The following is a 27527-nucleotide window of genomic DNA, read 5'->3' as shown; positions in this document are numbered from 1 at the left end:
TAACATTGTGTGCCTCAGTTCGTGTATATATATATTTTTTGGAAAAAAGTGCAGGAGCACGTTTTCAATTGTTGATTTGATTGGTGGACAGCACCAAGGTAAGCATCAGTACTGTTCGATTGTCTAAATATATATATATATATATATATATATATATATATATATATATATATATATATATATATATATATATACATAGCATTCATATAGTTTTTCTCATTTCCAAATGGAACGTAAATCTTCTTTTCATATTCCAGTAGGAGAATATGAGTGATGCTGAAATGGAAATATTTGGGGTTGCCGCCCCGTACCTGCGCAAGTCAGAACGGGAGCGAATCGCATCCCAGAACAAACCCTTTGATGCCAAAACATCATGCTTTGTGGCGGACCCAAAGGCTGAGTATGTGCGGGGAAAAATCAAGAGCCAAGATGCCACTAATGTGACTGTGGAGACTGAAGATGGGAGGGTAAGTGAGTTTGCTTTCTTTAAGGACTAGATACAGTTAGTTCCAGACTAAACAACCCTGTCAACTAAATAGAAGGGTAGTAGTTTACAGAGCCCACTTTTTTGATTAGATTAAATACTTTACATTTAAATGTATATTCATTTAAAGCAAATAATACAATATCATTGAAAAGTTGTTAAAAGTGTATTTTAGTAATTCAGTTCAAAATATGAAACTCATACAGTTCAGGCCAAAAGTTTGGACACACCTTCTCTTTTTTAATGCGTTTTCTTTATTTTCATTACTATTTACATTGTAGGTTAGATTCTCACTGAAGGCATCAAAACTATGAATGAACACATGTGGAGTTTTATGTACTTAACAAAAAAAGGTGAAATAACTAAAAAAAATATATATATATTCTAGTTTCTTCAAAATAGTCACCCTTTGCTCTGATTACTGCTTTGCACACTCTTGGAATTCTCTCAATGAGCTTCAAGAGGTGGTCACCTGAAATGGTTTTCCAACAGTCTTGAAGGAGTTCCCAGAGGTGTTCAGCACTTGTTGCCCCTTTGCCTTCACTCTGTGGTCCAGCTCACCCCAAACCATCTGGATTGGGTTCAGGTTCGGTGACTGTGGACAAAACTCCACATGTGTTCAGTCATAGTTTTAATGCCTTCAGTGAGAATCTAAAATGTAAATAGTCATGAAAATAAAGAAAACACATTAAATGAGAAGGTGGGTCCAAATTTTGGCCTGTACTGTATATTATATAGATGTATAGCACACAGAGTGACCTAATTTAGGTGTTTATTTCTTGTATTATTGATGAAAACCCAAAAGTCAGTGAATATTACATGATTTAATATCCATTATTATACTATACCAATTGAATATTATACAGTTGTTACTTTTGGCAGTCTGGGCAGTGTGCCAAGTCCTGCTGCAAAATGAAATCTGCACCATAAAAGTTGTCAGCAAAGAGAAGCATGAAGTGCTGTAAGATTTTTCAGGAAAACACTGCACTGACTTTGGACTTGATACTTGATAAAACAGTGGACCAACTCCAGCAGATGACATGTCTCTCCAAACCACCACTGACCATCAATAAATTTTACATTTTATTTGGAAATCAAGGGACCAGAGTCTGGTGTGTTATATCAAGTCCAAAGTCAGTGCAGTGTTTTCCCAGAAAATCTTACAGCACTTCATGCTTGTCTTTGCTGATAATGTTTAAAGAGGTGTGGATTTCATTTTCCACCAGGACTGGAAATATATATATTTTTAGATGCACTAGTATGATATATTAAACGTAAGTACAAATATATCATATCGTGACCCCTGTATCACGATAAATATTGTAATGTTTTTTCCAAAACACAGCCCTACTAGTAACCACTACTGTATATGTTGGGTTAATTTATATTCAATTTAGTTTTTGAAAGCACATCTGAGCACCAGATTTGTTCCTCTGAGACAGATGGTCACGGTGAAGCCGGATGATGTCCGTCCCATGAATCCTCCAAAGTTTGATAAGATTGAGGACATGGCCATGCTGACCCACCTCCACGAGCCAGCTGTGCTGTTCAACCTGAAAGAACGTTATGAAGCCTGGATGATCTACGTAAGCAAAGCCACTCAAAATACTACACCTGGATTATTGTAGTAAGATTTTAGCAGTTGTGTAATATTTGAAGACAGAGGATGATATGTGTAATTTACATAGTTCGTAACAATGAAATGTAATACTGATCTCACTCTTGGCAGACCTACTCTGGGCTCTTCTGCGTGACTGTGAACCCCTACAAGTGGCTCCCGGTCTATAACCCAGAGGTGATAAATGGATACCGTGGGAAAAAGCGTCAGGAGGTGCCTCCTCATATCTTCTCCATCTCTGACAATGCCTATCAGTATATGCTTACAGGTAACACAGCAGTAGAACAGCATTATCTGCTATAACCATTTACTTTGAATTAGAAATATCACTAGCAGTATGATTTGTAGCAATCAGATTGGGATTCATTTTTTTCTCTTCATGGATTTCTTACAGACCGAGAGAATCAGTCTATCCTTATCACGTATGTACAAAAATATACATATCTGCAATACAAGTATGTACTGCACCATTGATCTAGATTGGATGTGACACTATGCTGTTCTTTATTATTTGACAGCGGAGAATCTGGCGCTGGGAAGACTGTGAACACTAAGCGTGTCATCCAGTACTTTGCGACAATCGCATGTGTTGGAGACAAGAAAAAAGAGCAGTTGTCTGGAAAACTGAAGGTGAGAAGCAGTGTTTTCAGTGCTTAAGCCACTGATGATCCCAGAGACAAAAACATTCCTCACGTTTTAATTGCTTTGCATATTCAGGGCACCCTGGAAGATCAAATCATCCAGGCCAACCCGCTGCTGGAAGCTTTCGGGAATGCCAAGACTGTGAGGAATGATAATTCCTCTCGCTTTGTGAGTTAATTTGCATTGAATGGGAAAGCATGTCTAGACATCGTAAAGCTCTGTGATATTGTGGAGGTCACATTCTGCAACCCCAAATCAGAAGAAGATGGGACAGTATGGAAAATGCACTTTACTTTGACTTTGAAGCCAGATATTGCTGTATTTTTTGGACTAAAAGGCGCACCGGTTTGGACTATAAGGTGCACTATCAATGAACATCTATTTTCTGGTCCATTTTTTACATAAGGTGCATTACAGTGGACATGATGTATTTTCTTATTTTTCAAATGTTTTGTTGCACACAACACTAATTGAAACCTGTTGTTAATCAGAATAAACTATTAACAAGCCAATGAAAAAGTTTATAATCCAACAAAACAATAGCTTAGCCCTGCCCGCTGCACCGGAAAAAAACAGCACTAGAACCAAAGAGGCAAATTAAAAGAGCTAATTTTTATTAATTGTATGTGATTTTTAATCACTTTTTATCATGTTTATTTTAATGTTTAGGGATGGTTTGTAAACAAAAAGGTCAATATCAAATCGAAAATAAAAATGTCATATGGGAGAGGCTTCTAATTTAATAGATGTAAAAAAAAACAGTTACTTATTTTAGTTAACTGGATTTATTGTTTATATAGATTTTATATTAGAATATTAGAGTCTTTCTTTTGTGTGCATTACAGACAGAAAACAGCATTATTGTTATTTATATTTTTCCATCAGTGGCCTGGCACATAATTTAGGTCTGAAAGGGTTAAGCGCTACAGGGCATCTAACTAAACTCTTCAAAGTCAAACGAGCGTTGGATATTAATCTACACAGATTTCTCTTTTGAAAAATGTTTATTTGGGTGAGTAAAGAACTTCTGTTTATTTTCAGTACCGTAATCTTAGAATTCCAGAATTTTGTTAGCAAGCGCTTAGCCAGCCACGGTTAGCAGCACTAGCCAGCAGCAGTTAGCGCTAGCAAATGTTGCCCGAAAGTGCTAGACTGAGGAGCCCTAAATGTTCTGGTAACATGTGGTGCTATCAGCTAGCTTCCTAGCTTGTTTTAACACAGTAAACACACAGGCTACAGTCTAATATACTCACCTCTGAATGGAGGCTAATGCTAATGCCGCTGCGCTCTGGGAAAACTTTCCTGAAACTCCCTTAAAATGTTGTACTCAGACGAAGTGGCTTTCATGCTCCTTACAACCTGACTGGTACAATTCCTACAGAAGGTGCATACATTTTTTTATTATTAATTAAATGATTTTAAGTGCGCCTTATAGTCCGAAAAATGTGGTCAAACAAAGCAATATTCTATATCTATTCTATATTCTATATCTTGTTCTATATATTCTATTCCTGTTTGGAAGAACACCAGAGAGTCAGAGAGTCTGTTATGGTATGGTTTAATTGTGTCAATACATTATTGATACATCTGTGAAGGCAGCAATAAGGCAAAACAAAAAGTACACTGAGATCTTAGAGCAAAATTTTTTTAGATACAACATCTTTTCTAGGGACACATATGCATGTTATATGCATATATACAACAAGCTAATGCAAAACCACATGCTGCACATAAGAGGGCATGGGTACTGAACTCTTACTGAGCTTTTTATGATTTGGGGTTGTATGAAGACACAAAATAACATTTAAATATGTATATTATAAATATTTAGATAATGTAACAATTTATATAAACTTATTTATTTCTTCTTACAGGGCAAGTTTATCAGAATCCACTTTGGAACAACAGGGAAGCTGGCCTCAGCCGATATTGAAACTTGTGAGTCTATCAAGATTAACTATTTGAATTCTACAGTGCTATCCCGGTCATGCAGCTTGCCATCAGCTGCCGGAGCCCTGAGAGAGCACAATTGGGCTTGCTCTCTCTAGATGGGTAGATGGCACTCTTTCCCCTCATCACTCCAAAGGGTGATGCGGATCAGCACAAGGCGTCTGTGAGCTGATGTATCGGAACCGAGTCGCAGCACTTTCCTCCGAGCACACTGTAATGCTACTCAGCAGTGCTGCATCAACTGCATCAAAAAAAAAGGGTCTTTACCCTCCTTGTGTTGTGGCATATACAGCTGAGTAGCAGATGCATGGGTAGGACAATTGGCCTAGCTAAGAATTCTGTCCTCTAACCTTTGAACTTTTCCTCTCCAGACCTTCTGGAAAAGTCCAGGGTGACGTTTCAGCTCCCAGCAGAAAGGAGCTACCACATCTTTTATCAGATTCTGTCCAACAGGAAGCCAGATCTGATTGGTCAGTTCCTGTATACTGCAAAACAGAGACTGTAATTTTGAACCCACCTGAGATACTAAACTGTATTATTTGCTGTTTATAGAGATGTTGCTGATCACCACCAATCCATATGACTATCCTTACATCAGTCAAGGGGAGATCACAGTTCAGAGCATTAACGATACTGAGGAGCTGATGGCGACAGACGTGAGATTACACTCGCATTCAGTTATTAATATCAAAACATTAAAAAACCTAAAATACCCCATATACCTGCAGTAACACTGTTATTCTTTGGTTCCCTTTGCATGAGACAGAGTGCCATTGACATCCTTGGATTCAACTCTGAGGAGAAAGTTGGCATCTACAAGTTGACTGGAGCAGTGATGCATCATGGGAACATGAAGTTCAAGCAGAAGCAGCGTGAGGAACAGGCAGAGCCTGATGGCACTGAGGGTAATGTCATTTCTTAATGTGTTTTAGCATGAACAGTACCAGTCAAAAGTTTGGACTCACCTTAAATTCATTGTTTTTATTATTTTAAAGAATCATTTTTAAATGCATTGCAGATTAATACTAAAATCATTCAAACTATGAAGAAAAACAAAAAGTGTTAAACAAACCAGAATATGTTTTATATATATTTTTTAGATTATTTAAAGTAGCACCTCTTGCTTAGATGACAGCTTTGTTCATTTTGGCATTTTCTTAGTCAGATTTATGAGGTAGAGTCACCTGGAATGACTTTCAATTAAAGAGCCTCTGAACCCTAAATTATATTTATTTTATTAATAGTTGAAATGTGTTTCTTTGAAGCAATAAAACAAACCAGTCCTGCTTACATTTTTAATAAACATTTCCTAACCTCTAAAAAACACTTTTATCGTGGTAATTTCTGTCTCTGCAGCACCCTCACATGTTCAATTGTGCTATAGGCATTTGTGCTATATGTTTGTGTGGATGATACTCACAATATGCAGATCAATTATTCATATTTGTTTGGCCAGTAATAGAAATAAATGAAGGACAGCCTTTAATTAGAGCCATATTAAAGAAAGTTCACAGGGTGTGGTTTTATATAGCCGTGAAGAAACATTTTTTTTTTTTTTTAACCAGTGGCTGACAAAGTCGCTTACCTGATGGGCCTGAACTCTGCTGATCTGCTGAAAGCTCTGTGCTACCCCAGAGTGAAGGTTGGGAATGAGTATGTCACTAAAGGACAGACTGTTCAACAGGTAACTGCATTTCTATTGCCTAACATCATAAGACAATGTAATAAAAATCCAAATCCAAGGACTATATGTTGTGCTGTTTTTGTTCAGACAGCAGGGGGCGCCAGAAAATGTCTGCAAAAAATCTGTAATTTTCTTTCAATTGTATTTTATACAGATATATATAAAAAATTTTGTTAATATTTTTTGTAAATATTAAATTTTTGTCAGTTAAAAACAGAGAAGTCCTGTTATACTTTAAAATTCTGAAATATACCAATATAATATAACAATGCTTGGGTGTCAGACAATTACAAGATTTTTACAGCCTTTTTTCTGCCAGAATTGTTTTTTTTACAGACATTTTCTTGCATAGTTTCCTGTATTTTTAATCTGTATTTGACTGTGGTACATCCGCATGGCAAAAGTCATTTTGTGTAAAATTACAGAATGTAACTACTTTTTACATTTTTTACAGTTTTGTTAACATCGGCATATAAAAGCTATACACTTATACAGCATTTATTTTAATCACATACTCTAGTATGTGCTTGTCATTTTAATATGCCTTTCCTGGACTTTTTTTAGTATGTTAAAAAAGAAGGTTTATTCTTTTTAGGTGAATAATTCCATGGGTGCCCTGTCGAAAGCTGTGTATGAGAAGCTCTTCCTTTGGATGGTCACCAGGATAAACCAACAGCTGGACACTAAACTACCCAGGCAGCACTTCATCGGTGTGTTAGACATAGCTGGGTTTGAGATATTTGAGGTGAGAACTGGTTTCGCAGTTACTTTTACTGATTGTCTGAGTTTAAAGCTCAAACTTTTAACATATTTTCTTTAAATCTCAGATGAACAGTCTGGAGCAGCTGTGCATCAACTTCACCAATGAAAAACTGCAACAGTTTTTCAACCACCACATGTTCGTCCTTGAGCAAGAGGAATACAAGAAAGAGGGAATCGAATGGGAGTTTATTGACTTCGGGATGGACCTGGCTGCCTGCATTGAGCTTATTGAGAAGGTATTCCTTGAACACTTTATAGTGTATCAGCTAGTTTTTTTTACTGAGGAGTTTTAATAAAGAGAACTGTTTCTCTGCTTCATAGCCGATGGGCATCTTCTCCATCCTGGAAGAAGAGTGTATGTTTCCTAAGGCGACAGACACATCCTTCAAGAATAAGCTATATGATCAGCACCTGGGCAAGAACAGTATCTTCCAGAAGCCCAAACCTGCCAAAGGCAGGACTGAGGCTCACTTCTCACTGGTGCACTATGCCGGCACTGTGGACTACAATATAACTGGCTGGCTGGAAAAGAATAAGGACCCATTGAATGACACAGTGGTTCAGCTGTACCAGAAAGCAGGAGTAAAGCTGTTGAGCAACCTTTTTGCCACTTATGCATCAGCTGATGGTAAGCCTGCAGTTTTAGCAACCTTTAGCTAACTATTCTGCTCTAAAACAAAGCATGGGCAGCCAAAGTTGGTCAAGATATCCAGTGTAGTTTTGTTTAAAAGAATATTTTTTGATTGAGTATGACAGTACAGTTGATATATAAGCAATGGAATGTCCTTCAGTGAGAAAGAGTGATTATTTTTTTTTAAATGGCAGCTCCCCTGGCGAAGACTCTTATCCAACCTGATCCACACCACTAGTTAAATGAAATATAAATTAAACTCTTAGCCCTAGCTCTCTGTTTTGCATGTGCATGCTTAGGGCTAGTGTGTGTCGATTCCTGTTATGCTGGAAGTGTAGGAGGAAGTAAGTGTTCGGGCTACATATCCCTTCAAACTCAAAACAGAGGCATGGGATTCTCTGGCACGATTGCATCACAAGCAACAAAAATCCCACAAATTTGATTATTTTCCTTGTTTAAAATGATGATAACCACTACATTACCATAGTTTAATGTGTAATAACATGCATTAAAAATGCTAGTAGTTTTTCTCAGTAACTAGCTGGCTAGCTAATTTTCCTGTTCCACCTTAAATAGTACAACAGATGGCAGAGGCTGCAGCATTTAAGGTGTAATGAAAAAATAAAATAAAAGCTGATGAACGTTCAGTTACCCAATCAAAGAGAAATTAAGTAATGGACACTAATAATTAATTGCTAAACCACCTGCCCCCTTTCTGAAGACATACAATGGCCTAAACTGGTTAACCAGATAATCAGCAGCTAGGTGGCTGAACTTCAGCACTCCACTGCTATAGCTACGTATAGCTATGTATATCTGTATCTGGTGCATAAAGGGTTGTCCCAATTCTTAGGGGGTGGTTTTCACGCTTTAAACTTGTAACTCTGTTCCAAGGGGAAGGTTCACAAATGGGATTGGGCCTATAAGAGTGAAAACTAATCTAGAAGTTCTCTTTCTTTTCAGCTGAAACCAGTGGATTCAAAAAAGGAGGAAAGAAGAAAGGATCCTCTTTCCAAACCGTCTCCGCACTTTTCAGAGTAAATAAAACATATAAATAAAGTTTATACTCAAGACAAGATAAGATAAGGTAACGAATGCTGTGTTCACAACATTAGAATGATGGCTAATGCTCTTTCCATCAGGAAAATCTCAACAAACTCATGGCTAACCTCAGGTCCACACATCCTCACTTTGTGCGTTGCATCATTCCAAATGAGACCAAGACCCCAGGTAACAGAAACCTCCTCAAAATATTAAATGTTTTTCGTGGTTGATAAACTGACAGATATTTCAGACATTTGTACAGATATTATATATTATTGCCAATTTGTCAATCTGTAGTTCTGCATATTTTGCTGGCTTTTTTTTTTTACCCTGTTTGTCAACGGTCAGGACCCAATATGAGTAGTGCTGGGCGATAGTGGAAAAATCATATATCACAATATGGATTTTTTTTATATCATGATAACGATATATATCATGATATACCACATTTAATTATGTTTTCAGTTATTCTTCGAAACAAATATGACAAAATAATATTTTTTCCAACTTTATTTCAAAGTGACATAAAGTGACCTTTTAGTGCAGCAATATATATATATATTAGTGCAGCAAGATATATATGTGTATCATGTGAAAACAGATGAGGTAGATGCAGTAGCTAGTTTTTCCAAAAGAACAATGCGTCTCCATTGTTCAGCTATCATGAGTTTGATAACGTAAAGCATGTCGCAAACCGGCGTGTCTGCGTGTGTCCATCAAATAACGTAAAGCAGCGTCATGTCGCAAAACCACATTATGAAGCTTTTTTTGCTTACTAAATAAAGATTACTTTATTATCACTTATATAAACCAAGTTTATGCAAAGTGACCACGCCAATACATTTCATCGTAGCCTGCTTTTTGTATTTGCATGAATTATTGATGAAATGACTGTAGAAACGATAGAGACGATAGAAGGTAAGTTGCACGATAGACACTTTTCTATCATTCCCACAATATTTATTGTCATATCGCACAGCATTAAATATGAGCACCATTGAGGTTTTAAACACCTCAGTGTCACTGCTGAACTGAGCTAACAATGTCCTGTGGGCAACATCCTGTGAACATTTTTGTAGAACTACAGGATGACCAGCAAAATGTGTGCAGCAGCAACAGATATAGAGCTTCTGTCTCTGACTTATTTTTTTCTACAAGGTAAAGCAGCTCTAGATACTGTCTAATAGAGTGGAGAGTGAGTGGACACAGTGAGTGTTTACAAACTCCAGCAGCACTGCTGGGTCGGCTCCACTCACACACACACAGCACAACACGCACAAACACTTTATACACCACCACCAAACCAGTGCACCCAAATAATAGCTGCTCTGTGTTGGTCCCTCCTGTGGGGTCCTGACTACTGAAGAACAGAGTAAAAAGAGCATAATAAAGTATGCAGAGAAACAGATTCAGAATTACAGTCTGTAGTTATAGAACTACAAAGTCTTCCTATATGGGCATACATTATACATACATTAATATATTATTCTCCTTAGGGGCTATGGACCATCACCTTGTTCTCCATCAGCTTCGCTGTAATGGAGTATTAGAGGGGATCAGAATCTGTAGGAAGGGCTTTCCCAGCAGAATCCTGTATGGAGACTTTAAGCAGAGGTAGATTTATTCCCTCTCTTTATTCATGCCTGGTCACTGCTTATTAAAAACCCACATATATATTAATAGTGCCATGGTTTGGGCTTTTTTTTAAGGTACAGGATTCTGAATGCTAGTGCTATTCCTGAAGGACAGTTCATTGACAGCAAAAAGGCGTCTGAGAAACTGCTGTCGTCCATTGATGTGGACCACGCCCAATACAAGTTTGGATACACTAAGGTAAATCCAACTGATTTTGACCATATCTATATAATCTGCCTGCAGACATTTAATGCATGTGGCTGGTCAAGTGACAGTTGTCTTCGCACCCACCTCAGGTGTTCTTTAAGGCGGGTCTGTTGGGCCTTTTGGAGGAGATGCGAGATGAACGGCTGGCGGTGCTAATGACCCGCATCCAAGCTGTCTCCAGGGGTTATGTTGCCAGACTGGAGTTCAAAGAGATGACCAAGAAAAGGTTTGGGTGTTATTTGTGTTTAAATGAATACTGGTAAAAAATATTCCTAATTGTCTTAAAATATATTGAGAAATGTCTAAGTATATTGTAAATATACTAACAGATTTATGTACTTACTAAAATATATTAAAAGTACATTAATATTATGCTTTTATCAAATGTTTGAAAGTAAACTTTGATCATACTTTTTAAAAAGTACAATATAGTGTAGTTTAAAAACATAGACTACTATAAAGTACACACTTTTAGTTTAATGTAATTCAATATACTTCTAAAATACTTATTTCCAAATATACTTTTGTATATTTTTAGCAAAGTGTGTTAAAAACTTTTACAGATGTTTATTTAAAGTACAATGTATCATGTAACTTTTTACATGATACTTTTTACGCTAAAAATTGTAGTACAGTATATTAAAATAGATTTTTATACCCAACAAAGTATACTAGAAGTGTGCTACTTATAAAAAAGACGAACAAGAAGCATATTTGTACTCTAATGTAAATAGATTACATATATTTAACATCAGTTCTTAGTATAATCCTAATATACCTGGTGTATAATAGTGATACAGTTGTAATACTCATTAAATGTATTATAATTTTACTGTAAGCATATTTAAAATATGGGGTTACATACATGAAGTAGTATGTTCAAATGTTACTTAAGTATATTTAAAATGGTTCCATTTTAGTACAGTTCACAACGTTTGTACTATTTTTATACAACAGTAATTCTTAGCATACTTTAATCTACTTTTTTATCCACTAGGGAAGGCCTAATTTAACCTGATCAGTTGGACCCTATTCACACCTGGCATTAACATCCATCCTGGGTGATCTGATCATAAATGACCAGGAATAAGTACAGGTGTGAACAGGGTACAATGTGTCTTAAGGCCAGATTGTGATATAATTATTTAAAAAATGTATTTGTAATGTAAACACAAGAAGGTTATGCCCATATTAACTCTGATACTGTCCCTGTCGGAACATACTTAATATCCATGAGGCCACACCATCCGTCCACCGTCCAACAGGGTTAGCTAAGCATGCTGCAACTACATTATAATGGATAACGCTAATACTCATGACTATATACTCAATACTATGTGCTTTATTTTAATTTGGCCTGAAATCCTTAATCATTTGGGAAATACAAACACAAGCAGTCACATGAAATGCATTTAAATTGTTTTAAAAAAGTTCTAACTTACCATTATCCCACCATTTAGGGAGTCCATCTACATAATACAATACAACATCCGCTCATTCATGAACGTCAAAAACTGGCCATGGATGAGGCTGTTCTTCAAGATGAAGCCGCTCCTTCGCAGTGCTGAGGCTGAGAAGGAGATGCAGACGATGAAAGAGGAGTTCGCCAGGCTGAAGGAGGAATTTGAGAAGTCTGAGGCCAGGAGGAAGGAGCTGGAGGAGAAAATGGTCGTTCTTGTCCAAGAAAAGAATGACCTCTTCCTTCAGATTCAGGCAGTATGTTGAAAATACAGAACTAGCATGAGTTGTAGTAAATAATCCATAATTTTTCACATCTAAATAAAACTTTTTCTCCCACAGGAACGAGAGAGTCTGTCGGACGCTGAGGAGAGGTATGAAGGTATGATAAAGAGTAAAATCCACTTGGAGACCAAGGTGAAGGAGTTCTCGGAGAGGATAGAAGAAGAAGAGGAGATCAATGCTGAGATAACAGCCAGAAAGAGGAAGCTGGAGGATGAGTGCTCTGAGCTCAAAAGAGACATTGATGACCTGGAGCTCACCATCGCTAAAGTGGAGAAGGAGAAGCACGCCACTGAAAACAAGGTGAGGTGGTAAATGCGTTCCAAAGACTAGGCTGCAGTCGAGGTAGGGTAGGGTCTCAGTAGAGTTGTCCTACTACTATTTAGAAAGATAAATGATTCTGATCTGAGCAACTGTTGGTCATATTTTTTGAGCTACACAAACAGAAGATGCGTGTAAGATGCGTCTTCAAGGCAAGCTCTTGAGATGGCAGCAGTAAGTGAGGGCCACAGGTTGCAAGGACATATGCATAGTGTGCATAAGTGTGAACAACTGAAAGACGCAGACGCCCGGCATATATTCAACATGCTTAATATCTGACTCAGTCGCCGACTACAAGTCAGGAGCGGCGGCTACATACAGCCAGTGAGATCACAGAGAGAGAGAACCACGGGTCCAAAACACACCAGAGCTGTTTATGGAGAGTCTGACCACCCTACTATTCCCCCTGTTATATCAGGAAATGACTCTAGAGGGAGCTCGTGAGTGAGTCCTCTATGAATGAGGGTAAATGGAGCTAAAAGCTAAAAAACCTTAAATGAAAAATAGTTATGAACTACTTGTTCTGAATATTTATGTAATTTTAGAAAGCAAAATAATGTATTTTACTAAAAAAACTAAGAAAGTTTGCCTGAATATTTCAGTTTATCTACAGAAAACAGGTTTTACACTGTAAAGCACTAGCATTACTAGCTGATCCTGGAAATACAGGTTTATATCTGGAGTTCAAAATGATAAAATATTATGTCCGCAGTACAAAAACATTTGACATAGTTCTGTGTTGAGGGCATAAGTACATATTTCAGTATAAAACTGATCAGACAATTGTAAACTCTGATTTTGCTCAATTCCATCATATCATATCCGTTCATGTTGGACTCACTTTAAGTGCGTATTCTCCTCTATAGAGATTCTCTGGCTTGCCATCGCTAGTTCTCTTGTGTGTTTAGTTCAGGTGTGTTCTCGTGACGAAACGTGTTTCTGGAGAGCAGCCAGGTAAGTCTGCGATTTCCCACAGTGAGAAATGGCGTAATTTTTTACCCCGTGTCACTGATCAGTCATTCAGTGTGAAAGTCTCTACAACTGAAGGACTCGCGATTACAGCACAACCAGTCTTGTAGTGTGACTAACTGCACAATGACTAAAGACTCAAAAAGTCATATAGTCTGAATCTAGCATTATTAATGTAATTAAAGTTGCACTGTCAAAGTGTCTCTAATGGAAACTAGAGTTGATCTGGCACTATCGTCCTCATCTGAGTGCTCAAAAACGCTCCAAACTTTGGCTGCATTTCACCTCTACATACAAAGGCTCACCTACAACCCTTGCTTTGAAAGACGAAGATGATTAAAGCTTTTGATGAGCATGTTCTTTGACTTGTGTATAAAGATGCATTTCTAAAAATCCAGGTGAAGAACTTAACAGAGGAGCTCAGCACCCTCGAAGAAGCTCTTCTGAAGTGTTCCAAAGAAACCAAAGCCCTCCAAGAGGTCCATCAGCAAACGTTAGACGATCTTCAAGCTGAGGAAGACAAAGTCAACACTCTAACTAAGACTAAGCTGAAGCTGGAACAACAAGTAGATGATGTAAGTGCCTCCTCTTTAGGTAGTGAAATGTCATATCACTTTGCTTGGCATTGTTGTTCAGAAACAATTAAATTAAACTCTTCTACATAACATTGAGATAAAGGTAATAACTAACATTTAAGAGGTAATTAGTCTCTTATACATGTTGTCTTTACAGCTAGAGGGGTCTTTGGAGCAGGAAAAGAAACTGAGGGGAGATCTGGACCGGGCCAAAAGAAAATTAGAAGGGGATTTGAAGCTTTCCATGGAAAATATAATGGACTTAGAGAATGTGAAGCAACAAATGGATGAAAGACTTAAAAAGTAACTTTATACTTTTATTAAATGGCAATGGTGTAATGTAAGTAAATGTGAATATGTATTTATGTGGATGTTCTGTTTTGCTGTAATTTGGCAGGAAAGACTTTGAAATTAGCCATCTGCAAGGTAAAATAGAGGACGAACAAATACTAAGCACCCAACTTCAAAAGAAAATAAAGGAACTTCAGGTATGTTTAAATACAGTGGTACAAAGTAATGGAAAAGAAAAGAAATTGGTATTGTTAAAAAAGTGATTAAAAAAGAAATTAAGCATTTATTTAATTGCATAAGGTATGAGCCCAATATATTTCATTATTTTACTTAAAACTTTGCTGTGCAAAACAGAAACTTCTCTGGGCTAGGAAGCATCTGAAGTTGTGTTGCTACACTTCTGTGATGGCAGCATTTTGCAGAAGGTCAAAGTGACAGTTTTTCATGGATGTTCATAAATTTTCCAATTCAAAACCATATGCTGCACACAATACAGTGCCATGGCTGTGTAAGAAGAGGTTTGCTGGTTTGCATTGTCCAAATATCATATATATATATATATATATATATATATATGTATATACATATATTTAAAGTAGCACCTCTTGCAAGATGACAGCTTTTCACATATTGGCAGCATTTATGAGGTAGAGTCACTTGGAATTACTATCTGAGTAATTCTGTAATCCAATTTAGTGCATTAATGACTCAACTAAGTAAAGGTAAAAAAAACACTAGGTCAGCGAATCCGAAAAAAAAAAATAGGATATTTTCAAGAACTTTGGAAGGATCCTCAAGTGCAGTCGCAAGGCCCATAAAAAAAAAAAAAACATTATGATGAAACTGGCTCTCATCAGGACTGCCCCAGGAAACGAAGAACAAGAGTTACCTCTGTTGCACAGGATAAGTTCATCAGTTACCAGCCTCAGAAACTACAAGTTAACAAACAGCACCCCAGATAAGAGCCACCTAAATGCTTCACTTTTAAGTTTGTGTTTCTTCAAAGTATAGATGACTTCAGTAAAATTTACTTAAATGTATGATAACAACAAAAAAAATAAAAACAGTGAATAAGAAGGTGTGTCCAAACTTTTGACTCATACTGTATATTAACTAATGAAATGAAGTTGACCAGATAAACCATGACATATCTTGGGTTCAAACTGCCTCCAATGGAATAGAAGTCAAAGTAAATTGTGCTTTAATAATAAAAAAACACCATTTTTTATTTAAATGATTTATACTCTCCCAACATTTTTCTGACCTGGGGTTGTACTAGAACACTGGAATCACTTAAGCAGTATAAATATATATATATATATATATATATATATATATATATATATATATATATATATATATATATATATATATATATATTGTAATGATACCAATTGTATGTTTGAATATAGGCTCGAATAGAGGAACTTGAGGAGGAAGTTGAAGCTGAACGTACCGCCAGAGCTAAGGTGGAGAAGCAGAGAGCCGATCTCTCCAGGGAACTGGAGGAGATCAGCGAGAGGCTGGAAGAAGCTGGTGGAGCCACCGCAGCTCAGATTGAGATGAACAAGAAGCGAGAGGCCGAGTTCCAGAAGCTGAGGCGCGATCTTGAAGAGTCCACGCTGCAGCACGAGTCCATCGCTGCCACTCTGCGCAAGAAACAAGCTGACAGTGTGGCTGAGCTCGGGGAGCAAATCGACAATCTACAAAGAGTCAAGCAGAAGCTGGAGAAAGAGAAGAGTGAGCTGAAGATGGAGATTGATGACTTGGCCAGTAATATGGAGAGTGTTTTAAAAATGAAGGTAAAAAATGTCACTGGTTTTCGTTAAAGTTGCATATAATCATAGAAGAATCATGTTCATGACTTTGTTCAAATACTCATCAGGCTGGTTTCGAGAAGCAGTGTCGCAACCTTGAGGACCAAAACCATGAGTACAAAACAAAATCGGAGGAGGCCCAGAGGGCGCTGAATGACTACACTACCCATAGTGCACGGCTGCAAACTGAAAATGGTTTGTGAACGTGATTCCTGTGAACCATCATACACTCATAGTCAAAAAAATTGTTTTGCCCAGAAGGAATCAACCGAGAGTAATGAAACTTGAATGTCAGTGAGTCATCTTCAGTGACTCATCTTGTCCAGAAGGCCTGTTGTCATGCTGTGGACAACCAAACATTACATAATCAAGGTTCGGTGCACTATTCAAACAGGAGTTGCTGTTGAAAATGTGTAATATGGGCCTCCGAGTGGTCCAGCGGACTAAGGAGCTGCTACTATGACCAGGAGAGCGATGGTTCGAATCCTGTTTATGTAGCTTGCCATCAGCTGCCAGAGCCCTGAGAGAGCACAATTAGCCTTGCTCTCTCTGGGTGGGTAGATGGCACTCTTTCCCCTCAACTTCCCAAAGGGTGATGTCAGTCAATATATGGCATCTGTGAGCTGATGTATTGAAACCAAGTCGCTGTGCTTTCCATGTGCTAGTCTTCACCCTCCTGGTGTTGGGGAATTACTAGTGATGGGGGAGTACTAAATAAGTGGGTTAGGTAATTAACTGTGTAAATTGGAAAGAATATGGGACAAAAAAAAGATATATAATGTTCTATTGGACATACTTTCAACACTCCCACAACCCTACAGCTGCAGGAACTGTATGAATATTCAAGCTGCATGGAATGTATAATGGCAGGGCACCATTAGGAACCACTACAATTCCATATTAAGCTGCCAGGCTTATTTCATTACACACTACTTCTGTATGTGTAGCTCAATAATATAACAACCAAGATTGTCCAAATCAACCAAAAATTAAATCATTTATTGTTCCTGGTAACCTTTGGGAATTTAATCTTCTTTATCTTCTCGAATTGCATTGAAATCCAACACTTCCTTCTGGGTGCAACTCTTTCTTTGACGATGAGAAAATATTGGAATGCCCACCATATGTTACAATATATACTAATGTGTATATAATGTGTTTTTCAATTATATTCCTTGTAAAGGTGAGCTCACCCGTCAACTTGAAGAAAAGGAAATCACTATTTCTCAGCTTAGCCGAGTGAAAATAGTGTGCACCCACCAAATTGAAGAACTTAAGAGGCAACTGGAAGAAGAAATTAAGGTGAGAATACCTGCTAATGTGGAAATGTGTATGTGTTATGTAGTTCCCTACGCCACTACGCTAATGCACTCATACTCTGTAGGCCAAGAACGCCCTGGCCCACTCCATGCAGTCCGCTCGTCATGACTGTGACCTTCTGAGAGAACAGTTCGAGGAGGAACAGGAGGCCAAAGCTGAGCTGCAGCGTGGAATGTCCAAGGCCAACAGTGAGGTGGCTCAGTGGAGAACCAAATACGAGACGGATGCCATCCAGCGCACTGAGGAACTCGAGGAGGCCAAGTATGATTTTTGGTTCTTTTGCGAATCATGATCTAACACTGTAAAATGATAAAGTACCTCAGTTAATGTTGTTTTATATGCTTTGAACTTTGCAGGAAGAGACTTGCTCAGCGGCTTCAGGACTCTGAGGAACAAACCGAAGCTGTAAATGCAAAATGTGCCTCTCTGGAGAAGACCAAACAGCGGCTCCAGTCAGAGGTGGAGGATCTCATGGTGGAGATTGAGAGGGCCAATGCAGCGAATGCCACCCTTGACAAGAAACAGAGGAACTTTGACAAAGTATGATTTTTTCCCCCATGACTTTCTACCAAGGTCTGATTGTAATTTTTACATTTCAGTTTTTATTCATAATTTAATGGGGCTTGGTTTTTCTATCCACTTAAATTACACAAGCAAATATAGCACTTCCCTGTATAAATGAAAAAGTAGGAAACTTGAGTCTAAAGAGTTTAAAGAGTCATAGAACTGCGTAATTTTGTTGTTTAAAATCCCAGAACAGTTAAGTCCTATTAAAATAGCTTTTTTTATTCTTAAAAGTGCATCATGCTTACATTGTTTAATAGTGGTGTAAAGTGGTGTAAGGGATCACAAATCTCAGAGATTGGATTTTCTTTTGCATCAGTACCAAAAAGAGACAAATTAGACAAATGTAAAGGATTTTGTTAACCTTTACAGACAGCTGCTCAGTCTGTATGTTTTCACTGCAGCTCTGTGTCAAGGAAATTACTACTGTAAAAAAAATTACATTTTATTCCTACTGTAACAGTTCTGAGTAGATCATGGATTATCTGTCGTACATTACATCACTTATCACATATGTGTATGTGCACAAAGACAGATGCATGTCTGCATGTATATTAAGTGGCGGTGCTAAAAACAGAATAATGTTTTAATAATATACACTTAATTTACTTGATTTTTTTGCATTGCATTGTTTTTTTTGTTAGTTTTTTTATATATGTTTTTATTGGACATTATAATAAGTTACAGTATAAATAATAACAAAAACAATGTTAACACCTATTCTTCCCTAAACAACATTTTTCTACACCCCCTTCTCCCCACCCATGTTGGTCTATATAAAAAAGAGATGAGATAAGTAGCTTTTTAGGCAAAACAATGAAATACAATGTAAAACATACAAATGTGAATAGAAAATAATATAATCTCAAAATAATAATAATTAATAATAATGGAAGTAAAGGTAACAATACGTATGGTAGGCACATATAATGATCGATTTGTTAAAAAAAATAAAAAATAAAGATAGAGGCTCTCAAGAATTAATTAGTTTATGGACAAATGTGGTAATTGATTAAAATAATGAAGAAGAGGTTGCGAAGTTCGGTAAAATATGTGAGTTGGACCTCTTAGTGTAAATTTAATTTCTTTCCAATTTCAGAAAGGACATTAAATTAGATAACAACTATATGAGGTCTGAAGGTGACAATAGAGATTCCAGTGTAAAATTAAATATCTCCGAGCTTATAAAGATTAAAAAGACAAAACATTTAATTTATAGTTAAGTTTAAGTTTAAGTAATTTAGTAGAACACCAAATAGAGCTATTGAGGGGCAGGGGTCTACACAAACGCCCAAGGAATCAGACATCACTTAAAAAAAAAAAAAAAAAACTGGACCAATAATTTTGAAGTTTTGAGCAAGACCGATCTGCTCTTCATATGCTAATATCATAAGCTCTATCTAGGTTTTGTAGTCTTGATTAAATGACACATATGCTTTTTGCCCACTAGGTTCTCACAGAATGGAAACAGAAGTATGAAGAGAGTCAGTCAGAACTTGAGGGCTCCCAGAGGGAATCCAGGTCTCTGAGCACCGAGCTTTTTAAACTCAAAAACTCATATGAAGAAGCTTTGGATCACTTGGAGAACATGAAAAGAGAGAACAAGAACCTTCAACGTATGTAACGCCCTTGCTTTGAAGAGATCCCCAACTGCGCATAGTGTTCTGTATACAGTATTGTATAAGCCTGAGATACTGTTTAATTCAGAAGTAATTGTCCTTTCTTTTTAGAGGAGATCACAGATCTTTCAGAACAGTTAGGACAATCCGCAAAGACCATCCACGAACTGGAAAAAGCGGTAAAACAAGCTGAGCAGGACAAAATTGAAGTCCAGACTGCTCTAGAGGAGGCAGAGGTACAGCTTCTTAATCAGTAGATCCAACGTGTTTTATTTCAGAGATATTATAAGAGAATGGGAATCATACTTAGTTTTTTTGCTTGTTTTCGCTCCTTTCCTAGTCTTCTCTAGAGCATGAGGAGGCAAAGATCCTACACATTCAGCTGGAGCTGAACCAGGTGAAGTCAGAGGTAGACCGAAAAGTGGCTGAGAAAGATGAAGAGATCGACCAGTTGAAGAGAAACCACCAGAGGACGGTGGACATACTGCAGAGTGCCCTGGATTCTGAGACGCGTAGCAGGAATGAAGCTATGCGATTGAAGAAGAAGATGGATGGAGACCTGAATGAGATGGAGATCCAGTTGGGTCACGCCAATCGCCAAGCAGCTGAGGCCAGCAAGCAGCTCCGTAACGTCCAAATACAGCTCAAGGTACATGCTGTTCATTTCTAGCCAATAGTACTACCTGCAATATACACTATGTACAATACTTACACTGGACTTTGAACTAGTATCATGTCCCATGACTTTTGTCATGTCCCATGGAAGTTAAAGAAGGCTAAATGGACCTGTGGGATATTGTTGAATGTGGATGGGATGATTGCAAGAGTTGCTTGTATGATCACAGGGACAATTCTAGGCAGAAACTGCCATTCACGATCATTTCCATCCACTGCGCTGTCCACTGTGGGTGGTAATACCTGCTATGACATATTTCCGAAACACATGTGACACTATGGATCAAGAAATTTGAAACACCTACACAATAATTTTGAAAACAGAATGTCCGTTCCATTTGGCACCACTATAAGACCTCGCTTCAAGTCCAATAATTCCCATTGCCTTGCCATGAGCATGTTTGTCAGCCTTTATCCTCACTCCCAAGATATCACCTCACAATTTATGCAGGTGTGGGTGTTCCAAAACTGGTCCCTAATGTAATACTTAACATGTCATTGTATACCCAGCACACATCTTTTTTCTCTGGATGTTTCCAGGACACTCAGGTGCAGCTGGACGCTGCTCTCCATGCTCAGGAGGACCTGAGGGAGCAGCTGGCCATGATCGAGCGCAGGAACACTCTGCTGACGGCCGAAATCGAGGAGATGAGAGCCGGGCTGGAACAATCGGAGAGGAGCAGGAAGATGGCAGAGCAGGAGCTGGTGGACATGAGTGAGCGGACCCAGCTTCTTCACGCTCAGGTAGGTGTTAAGTAGAAAGCAGAAGGTTTGACAACATTCTCAGGCCTCAGACTCACCTAAGGCGTGAATCTGAAGCTGTAGTCCGACTTAATCTTGTCTGTATAGACAAGACAAGACAAGTGAACTATATCCTTACTGTCCAATTAAAAACAATTGTAAACATTTTACTTTGTAAAAATAGATTATTTCAGGTCATTTTGGAGAATTTCTATTGGTCAGTTTGATAGGGCTGGCAATGTTAAATCATTAATGCATATGATTAACATGGAATCAGTATCGCATTATTATTTTTTAATGTGATAAATTATGCCACCAAGTTTGCCGTAATCTGCCCCGCCCCCACCTAACACGCAGATTTTTTTTCTGGAGCATTTCGATACTTGTTTTATTTGAGCTAAACTATGGATAAGAATCCGTGTATCATTCGTTCATTTGATATTCAATTGAGAATCAAAATCGGAAAATTAAAAAACCAATTCGTTTTTTCGTTTTTTCGTTTTTGAATATAATACCAAAAAACGAATAACGGCTTGTATTTTGTATTTTTATTTGGTTATCCAAACAAAAATTGGAAATTTAAAAAACGGACCAGGAGCCGAATTTGATTTTGATTTTGAACTTGACCCATTTGTGTGCCCCGGAAGTTACTGATTTGTTTATTCTTGGTGGGTTTCTGTTGCGCGGGAGTTCACTGCAGTGTTATCTACACAGTCTGTATTGCTGTAGGCTTTGGATGGAGTTGAGGATGGAGAGTTTTATCTTGTTCAGAGGAACTAAACGCGTTGCAGTGAAAGAAGACGATATGACAACAGAAAAAATCGGCAGGATCTTTCAGGTGTTTGTCTAACGTTCCGTAGCTAAATGTCATATTTAGTTAATGTTATTCTGTGAATTGCCGCCTACTAAATATGACATTTAGCTACGGAACGTTAGACAAACACCTGAAAGATCCTGCCGATTTTTTCTGTTGTCATATCGTCTTCTTTCACTGCAACGCGTTTAGTTCCTCTGAACAAGATAAAACTCTCCATCCTCAACGGCCCTCTCCAATTCTGTGTTCGATACATGTCTTTTTCGCTTAAGGTCGTGTTGAACACAGAACCTTCTAACACTCATTGCAGAACATCGCTGGATCCCCATTTGCTGCAACGTGCACGAAATCTCTTCATGCGTCTTACCACCTTCAAAAAGATCTTTAATTAGGCCAGAATGTGGTTCCAGTCCGGCCATGCTGCCTACAGCAATACAGACTGTGTAGATAACACTGCAGTGAACTCCCGCGCAACAGAAACCCACCAAGAATAAACAAATCAGTAACTTCCGGGGCACACAAATGGGTCAAGTTCAAAATCAAAATCAAATTCGGCTCCTGGTCCGTTTTTTAAATTTCCAATTTTTGTTTGGATAACCAAATAAAAATACAAAATACAAGCCGTTATTCGTTTTTTGGTATTATATTCAAAAACGAAAAAACGAATTGGTTTTTTAATTTTCCGATTTTGATTCTCAATTGAATATCAAATGAACGAATGATACACGGATTGATAAGGCACAGTTTAATTTGATACATTACCCAGATAATATACTGCTATAACAAATAACAAATGCTGCCTCTGCTGCTTCATGCTGTTTACATGTGATGTATGAGCAGCGTTCACTTGCTTAAGGACCCTACAGTGGTGGCCCACCAAATCCGGATTTCAAACCCATAACCTTGTCATCGATGGCCAGATGATCTAACAAGCCTCACCAAAACATCTGAGCCAAAACACAGTCCAAAATGCATGAACAGTAAAAAAAACTGAGCAAAACACCAAGATAAATAAGCAAAAAGGGCAAGAGAACAGAGTAAAAAGATGCAAAATTGGTCATGAATGGAAATAGACAAAGAAATAGACAGGTATTTATACATGAGTAAACAGCTGAATGTAATTAAAACTCAGGTGAGTCTGATCTAATGATAAAGTGCACATGACTCAAAAGTGCATTCTGGAAGATGGAAAAGACTGGTGAAGAATTTGAAAGTGTGACAGATAGATCAGTTGAATCAGACTAGTAATTAAAAAAAAAAATCAAAACCTCATTGGTTGATTCCACCATCACCTCCTGATTATGTGGTTATTATGTTGGTTAGTTTTCATTATGGAACCCAGTTGCTCAAAATAACCATTAAGGCTTGTTCTAAATGTTGTGCCTACTAGATCCACATCTATTGATTTTCCTACAGACAACAAGTCTCCTAAGCACTAAGAAAAAGATGGAACTGGACATCATAAACCTGCAGACCGAGGTTGAAGACACTGTTCAGGTGGCGAGAAATGCAGACGAGAAAGCCAAGAAAGCTATCACAGATGTAAGTCAGTAGCTAGAACGATTGGCTTGAATATTTGTATTAATATCTCTTCTGAATCTGATCTGTAATGAGGACAGCTCTGCTTTGGTTTATAGGCAGCCATGATGGCGGAAGAGCTGAAGAAGGAGCAGGACACCAGTGCTCATCTGGAGAGGATGAAGAAGAACCTGGAGGCCACAGTTAAAGATCTGCAGCAGCGTCTGGATGAAGCTGAACAGATTGCTATGAAGGGTGGAAAGAAAGAGCTTCAGAAACTGGAGACAAGAGTAAGAGCCACTCCAGTGCATGAGCTTAAATTTTGTAATTTGGCTTTTTTTATGAGGGTTCATGAATTCAAATGTGATTCAGGTCCGAGAGCTGGAGAACGAGCTGGAGGCAGAGCAGAAATGGGGTGTGGAAACCATGAAAGGTGTTCGGAAATATGAGAGGAAAATTAAAGAACTTACATACCAGGTAGGACAATAACTGCTGGTTTTGTTATTGGTAAATTTATTTACTTATTATTTAATTGTTTTTTGATGTTTTTGTTCAAATACAATCTTTGCAATATTGAGTAAAACTTAAATACATAAAAATACAGTTTCATTTACTGTTAATAAGCTTCAAATATACAATGTGAAAGTTATTTTAAAAATATTAAATAATATAAATAATAAATACAATAAAAAACTTTAAAATTATAGTTTGACGTAGAGATGTAAGCACATTTTTATCCTGTTAACTGTGTACAGAGGACAATAGGACAATAACACACTATTAATGTGATTGTGTGCATAGCAGACATTTAGAATGTATTACACTTATTGCTTGTGTAAAAAAATATATATATAATTTTATAAAGTATTTTTTAAATAAATTTGTTATTTTTCCTAAAATACATCTATATTTAGTCCCACATCGCAAGATATTGTAAAGGAAATTCAGGGAATATTTTTTAACCATTAATAATTATGTGGTGAATTTTAATATGTTTATACTACTGTACATAATTTAGTATAATAGTAATATGTATATAATATTAAATTTACCTATTTATATTTACATTTATTTTTTATTATTTATATTATATATTTGGATGTTTTTATGATTCATATTTTTTATATTTATACCTATATATTTAGAGGTTACAACAAACAAATCTTAACATAAGCAACTGTATAATAAGCTTGCAATTTAGCAGATAAAATACTTTTTTATTAGTATTACAAGAAGTGACTAATGGAAGAACTTCCTTGATCTGCAGTCTGAGGAGGACAAGAAGAATGTAACCAGATTGCAAGATTTGGTCAACAAGCTACAGCTCAAAGTAAAGACTTACAAAAGACAGTGCGAAGAGGCGGTACGTAAAATATGTTTTATACTAGTGTATCTAAAAAAAATAGAATATCATTGAAAAGTTACTTTATTTCAGTGATTCAGTTCAAAATCCGAAACTCATATATTATATAGATGTATTACACACAGAATGATCTATTTTAAGCGTTTATTTCTAGTAAATAGTTGGTGATTATGATTTACAGCCAATGAAAACCCAAAAGTCAGTATCTCAGAAAATTAGAATATGATTTAAGACCAATTGGTACTTTTGGCAGTGTGAGCAGTGTGCCAAGTCCTGCTGGAAAATAAAATCTGCATCTCCATAAAAGTTGTCAGCAGAGGGAAATTTCCGGGAAAACACTGCACTGGCTTTGGACTTGATAAAACACAGTGGATCAACACCAGCAGATGACAGACATGTCTCCCCAAACCATCACTTATTGGTTGAAACTTCACACTAGACCTCAAGCAGTTTGTACTGTGTGTCTCTTCACTCTTTCTCTAGACTCTGCTCCCTTGATTAACAAATTAAATGCTAAATATACTGATGATAAGTGATGGTTTGGAGAGCCATGTCATCTGCTGGTGTTGATCTACTGTGTTATATCAAGTCTAAAGTCAGTGCAGTTTTGTTTTCCCACAAAATCTTACAGCACTTCATGCTTCCCTCTGCTGACACCTTTTATAAAGCTGTGGATTTCATTTTCCAGCAGGACTTGGAACACTGCCCACACTGCCAAAAGTACCAATTGGTCTTATATAATATTCTAATTTTTTTTAGAAATACTGATTTCAGTGGCCGTAAAGCCATAATCATCAACAATAAAAGAAATAAACGGTTTAAATAGATCACTCTGTGTGTAATACATCTATATAATATATGACTTTCACATTTTGAACTGAATTACTGAAGTAAAGTGATGTACCTGATGCATTATCTAATCATGCTGTTATTATATTATCACCCATAAACAGGAGGAGCAGACCAGCATCAATTTGTCTAAGTTTAGGAAGCTTCAGCACGAGCTGGAGGAGGCTGAGGAAAGAGCCGACATCGCTGAGTCTCAAGTCAACAAACTCCGAGCCAAGAGTCGAGAGATTGGGGGAAAAGGAGAGTAGCAGAGTTTGAATTCATAGTGGAATTTAATGAGCATGAGCTTTTCTTATAAAGTAATATTTTTGTACCTTCTGTAGTTTGAAATTTTGCCTGAAAGTCAGGTCCAGACATATACTACTTTTTGTAGCTGTTTACCACAAATTATTGGATATTTAAATTAAATTAATATTTGACAAATTGTCAAATCAATATAATTATAATTGTTAGTCAGTCCAATTATAATAAATAAATAAATAAATATTAAATAAAACTATTTATACGCAGTGTACACACAGTAATCAACACCATTCAAAAGTTTGGACACACCCTCTCATTCAATGTTTTAATTTTTTACCCCTACATTGGAAATGAATACTGAAGTCATCCAGACTATGAAGGAACACATAAAGAATCATGTAGTAACTTAAGTGTTAAACAAGCTAAAATACTCTCTGAAGCATTTACATAACTCTTATCTTGGTGGATGTTAACTTGTGGTTTCTGAGGCTGATGAACCTATCCTGTGCAACAGAGGAAACTCTTGGTCTTCCTTTCCTGGGGCGGTCCTGATGAGAGAGAGTTTCATCATAACAAAGCTCATCTAATTCATCTAAGAAAGAGGTTCTTATACACAGTTCTTATAAGCGTTTTCCTGCCCACTTCACCAGAGTTACATAGTGCATTTAGCAACATTATAAGCCCAGATTACCAATGATGGATAGTGTTAAACAAGCTAAAATACTCTCTGAAGCATTTACATAACTCTTATCTAGGTTGGTCTTAACTTGTGGTTTCTGAGGCTGGTAACTCTAATGAACCTATCCTGTGCAACAGAGGAAACTCTTGGTCTTCCCGATTCCTTGGTCCTGATGAGAGACAGTTTCATCATAACAAAGCTCATGTAAGTCATCGTAGCAAGATGTGCTACTTTGAAAAATGTAAAATATAAAACACGTGCTGAATTGTTTAACACTTTTTCATTTACTAAATAATAGTTTGGGTGACTTTAGTGTCAATCTACAAATAATAAACATTTTAAAACAAGGGTGTCCAAAAACACTCAAATTAAAGCTGAGTTTACTGAATTTGACGCATATATGACTTGGGTTACACAATATTACACAATTCTTATAAGCATTTCTGTGCCCACTTCAACGGAGTTACATAGTGCATTTAGCAGCATTATGAATTTAGAGTAGCTTAATGGAGATGCATCACAAATATTTTTAAAAGCTTAAACTTTTAAAGCTTAAAATCTGATCTTCTTCCGATCTGCTGTGGTAGACAGCTAAAAAAAATAATAACTTTATATGTATGGACCTGACTATATACACACACAGTGTAGTAGTTAGTGTGGGTATTATAAATAAGATAAACATATTAATCCCTATTATGCAAGTCCAGTATTTGTGTTTTATAGTGAGTTGTCTGCTTCAAGATTTATTCAATGAAATAAAAAAAATCTGATA

At 37.1% G+C, this 27527-nt stretch overlaps 1 protein-coding gene across 1 annotated transcript; it reads left to right on the top strand.

The window, feature by feature from the left end:
- The first annotated feature begins 266 nt into the window (after nt 1-266).
- LOC103027891 (myosin-1) lies at nt 267-27527 on the top strand. The gene is made up of 38 exons (XM_022673408.2): nt 267-467; nt 1927-2070; nt 2214-2370; nt 2497-2524; nt 2621-2732; nt 2820-2912; nt 4619-4682; nt 5066-5164; nt 5247-5350; nt 5461-5599; nt 6260-6378; nt 6974-7123; nt 7206-7376; nt 7462-7768; nt 8735-8808; nt 8914-9001; nt 10312-10429; nt 10525-10648; nt 10747-10883; nt 12118-12373; nt 12458-12700; nt 14086-14262; nt 14420-14565; nt 14660-14750; nt 15966-16355; nt 16439-16565; nt 17554-17672; nt 17755-17951; nt 18047-18230; nt 19705-19870; nt 19985-20109; nt 20214-20522; nt 21089-21292; nt 23520-23645; nt 23741-23911; nt 23994-24098; nt 24889-24984; nt 25938-27527. Exons 1-38 carry the CDS (start codon nt 267-269, stop codon nt 26079-26081), a joined length of 5805 nt encoding a protein of 1934 aa, XP_022529129.2. The 3' UTR covers nt 26082-27527.

The sequence above is a fragment of the Astyanax mexicanus genome, chromosome 19 (genome assembly GCF_023375975.1).
Source record: "Astyanax mexicanus isolate ESR-SI-001 chromosome 19, AstMex3_surface, whole genome shotgun sequence".
Taxonomy (NCBI): domain Eukaryota; kingdom Metazoa; phylum Chordata; class Actinopteri; order Characiformes; family Acestrorhamphidae; genus Astyanax; species Astyanax mexicanus.
This window is presented reverse-complemented; position numbering and strand designations above follow the sequence as displayed.

Coding starts and splice junctions, on each gene's coding strand:
- LOC103027891 (XM_022673408.2), top strand. CDS start 267: ATGAGTGATGCTGAAATGGAAATATTTGGGGTTGCCGCCCCGTACCTG. Junction 2,913..4,618: donor ATGATAATTCCTCTCGCTTT/GTGAGTTAATTT, acceptor TTCTTCTTACAG/GGCAAGTTTATCAGAATCCA. Junction 20,110..20,213: donor CTGCTCTAGAGGAGGCAGAG/GTACAGCTTCTT, acceptor CTCCTTTCCTAG/TCTTCTCTAGAGCATGAGGA.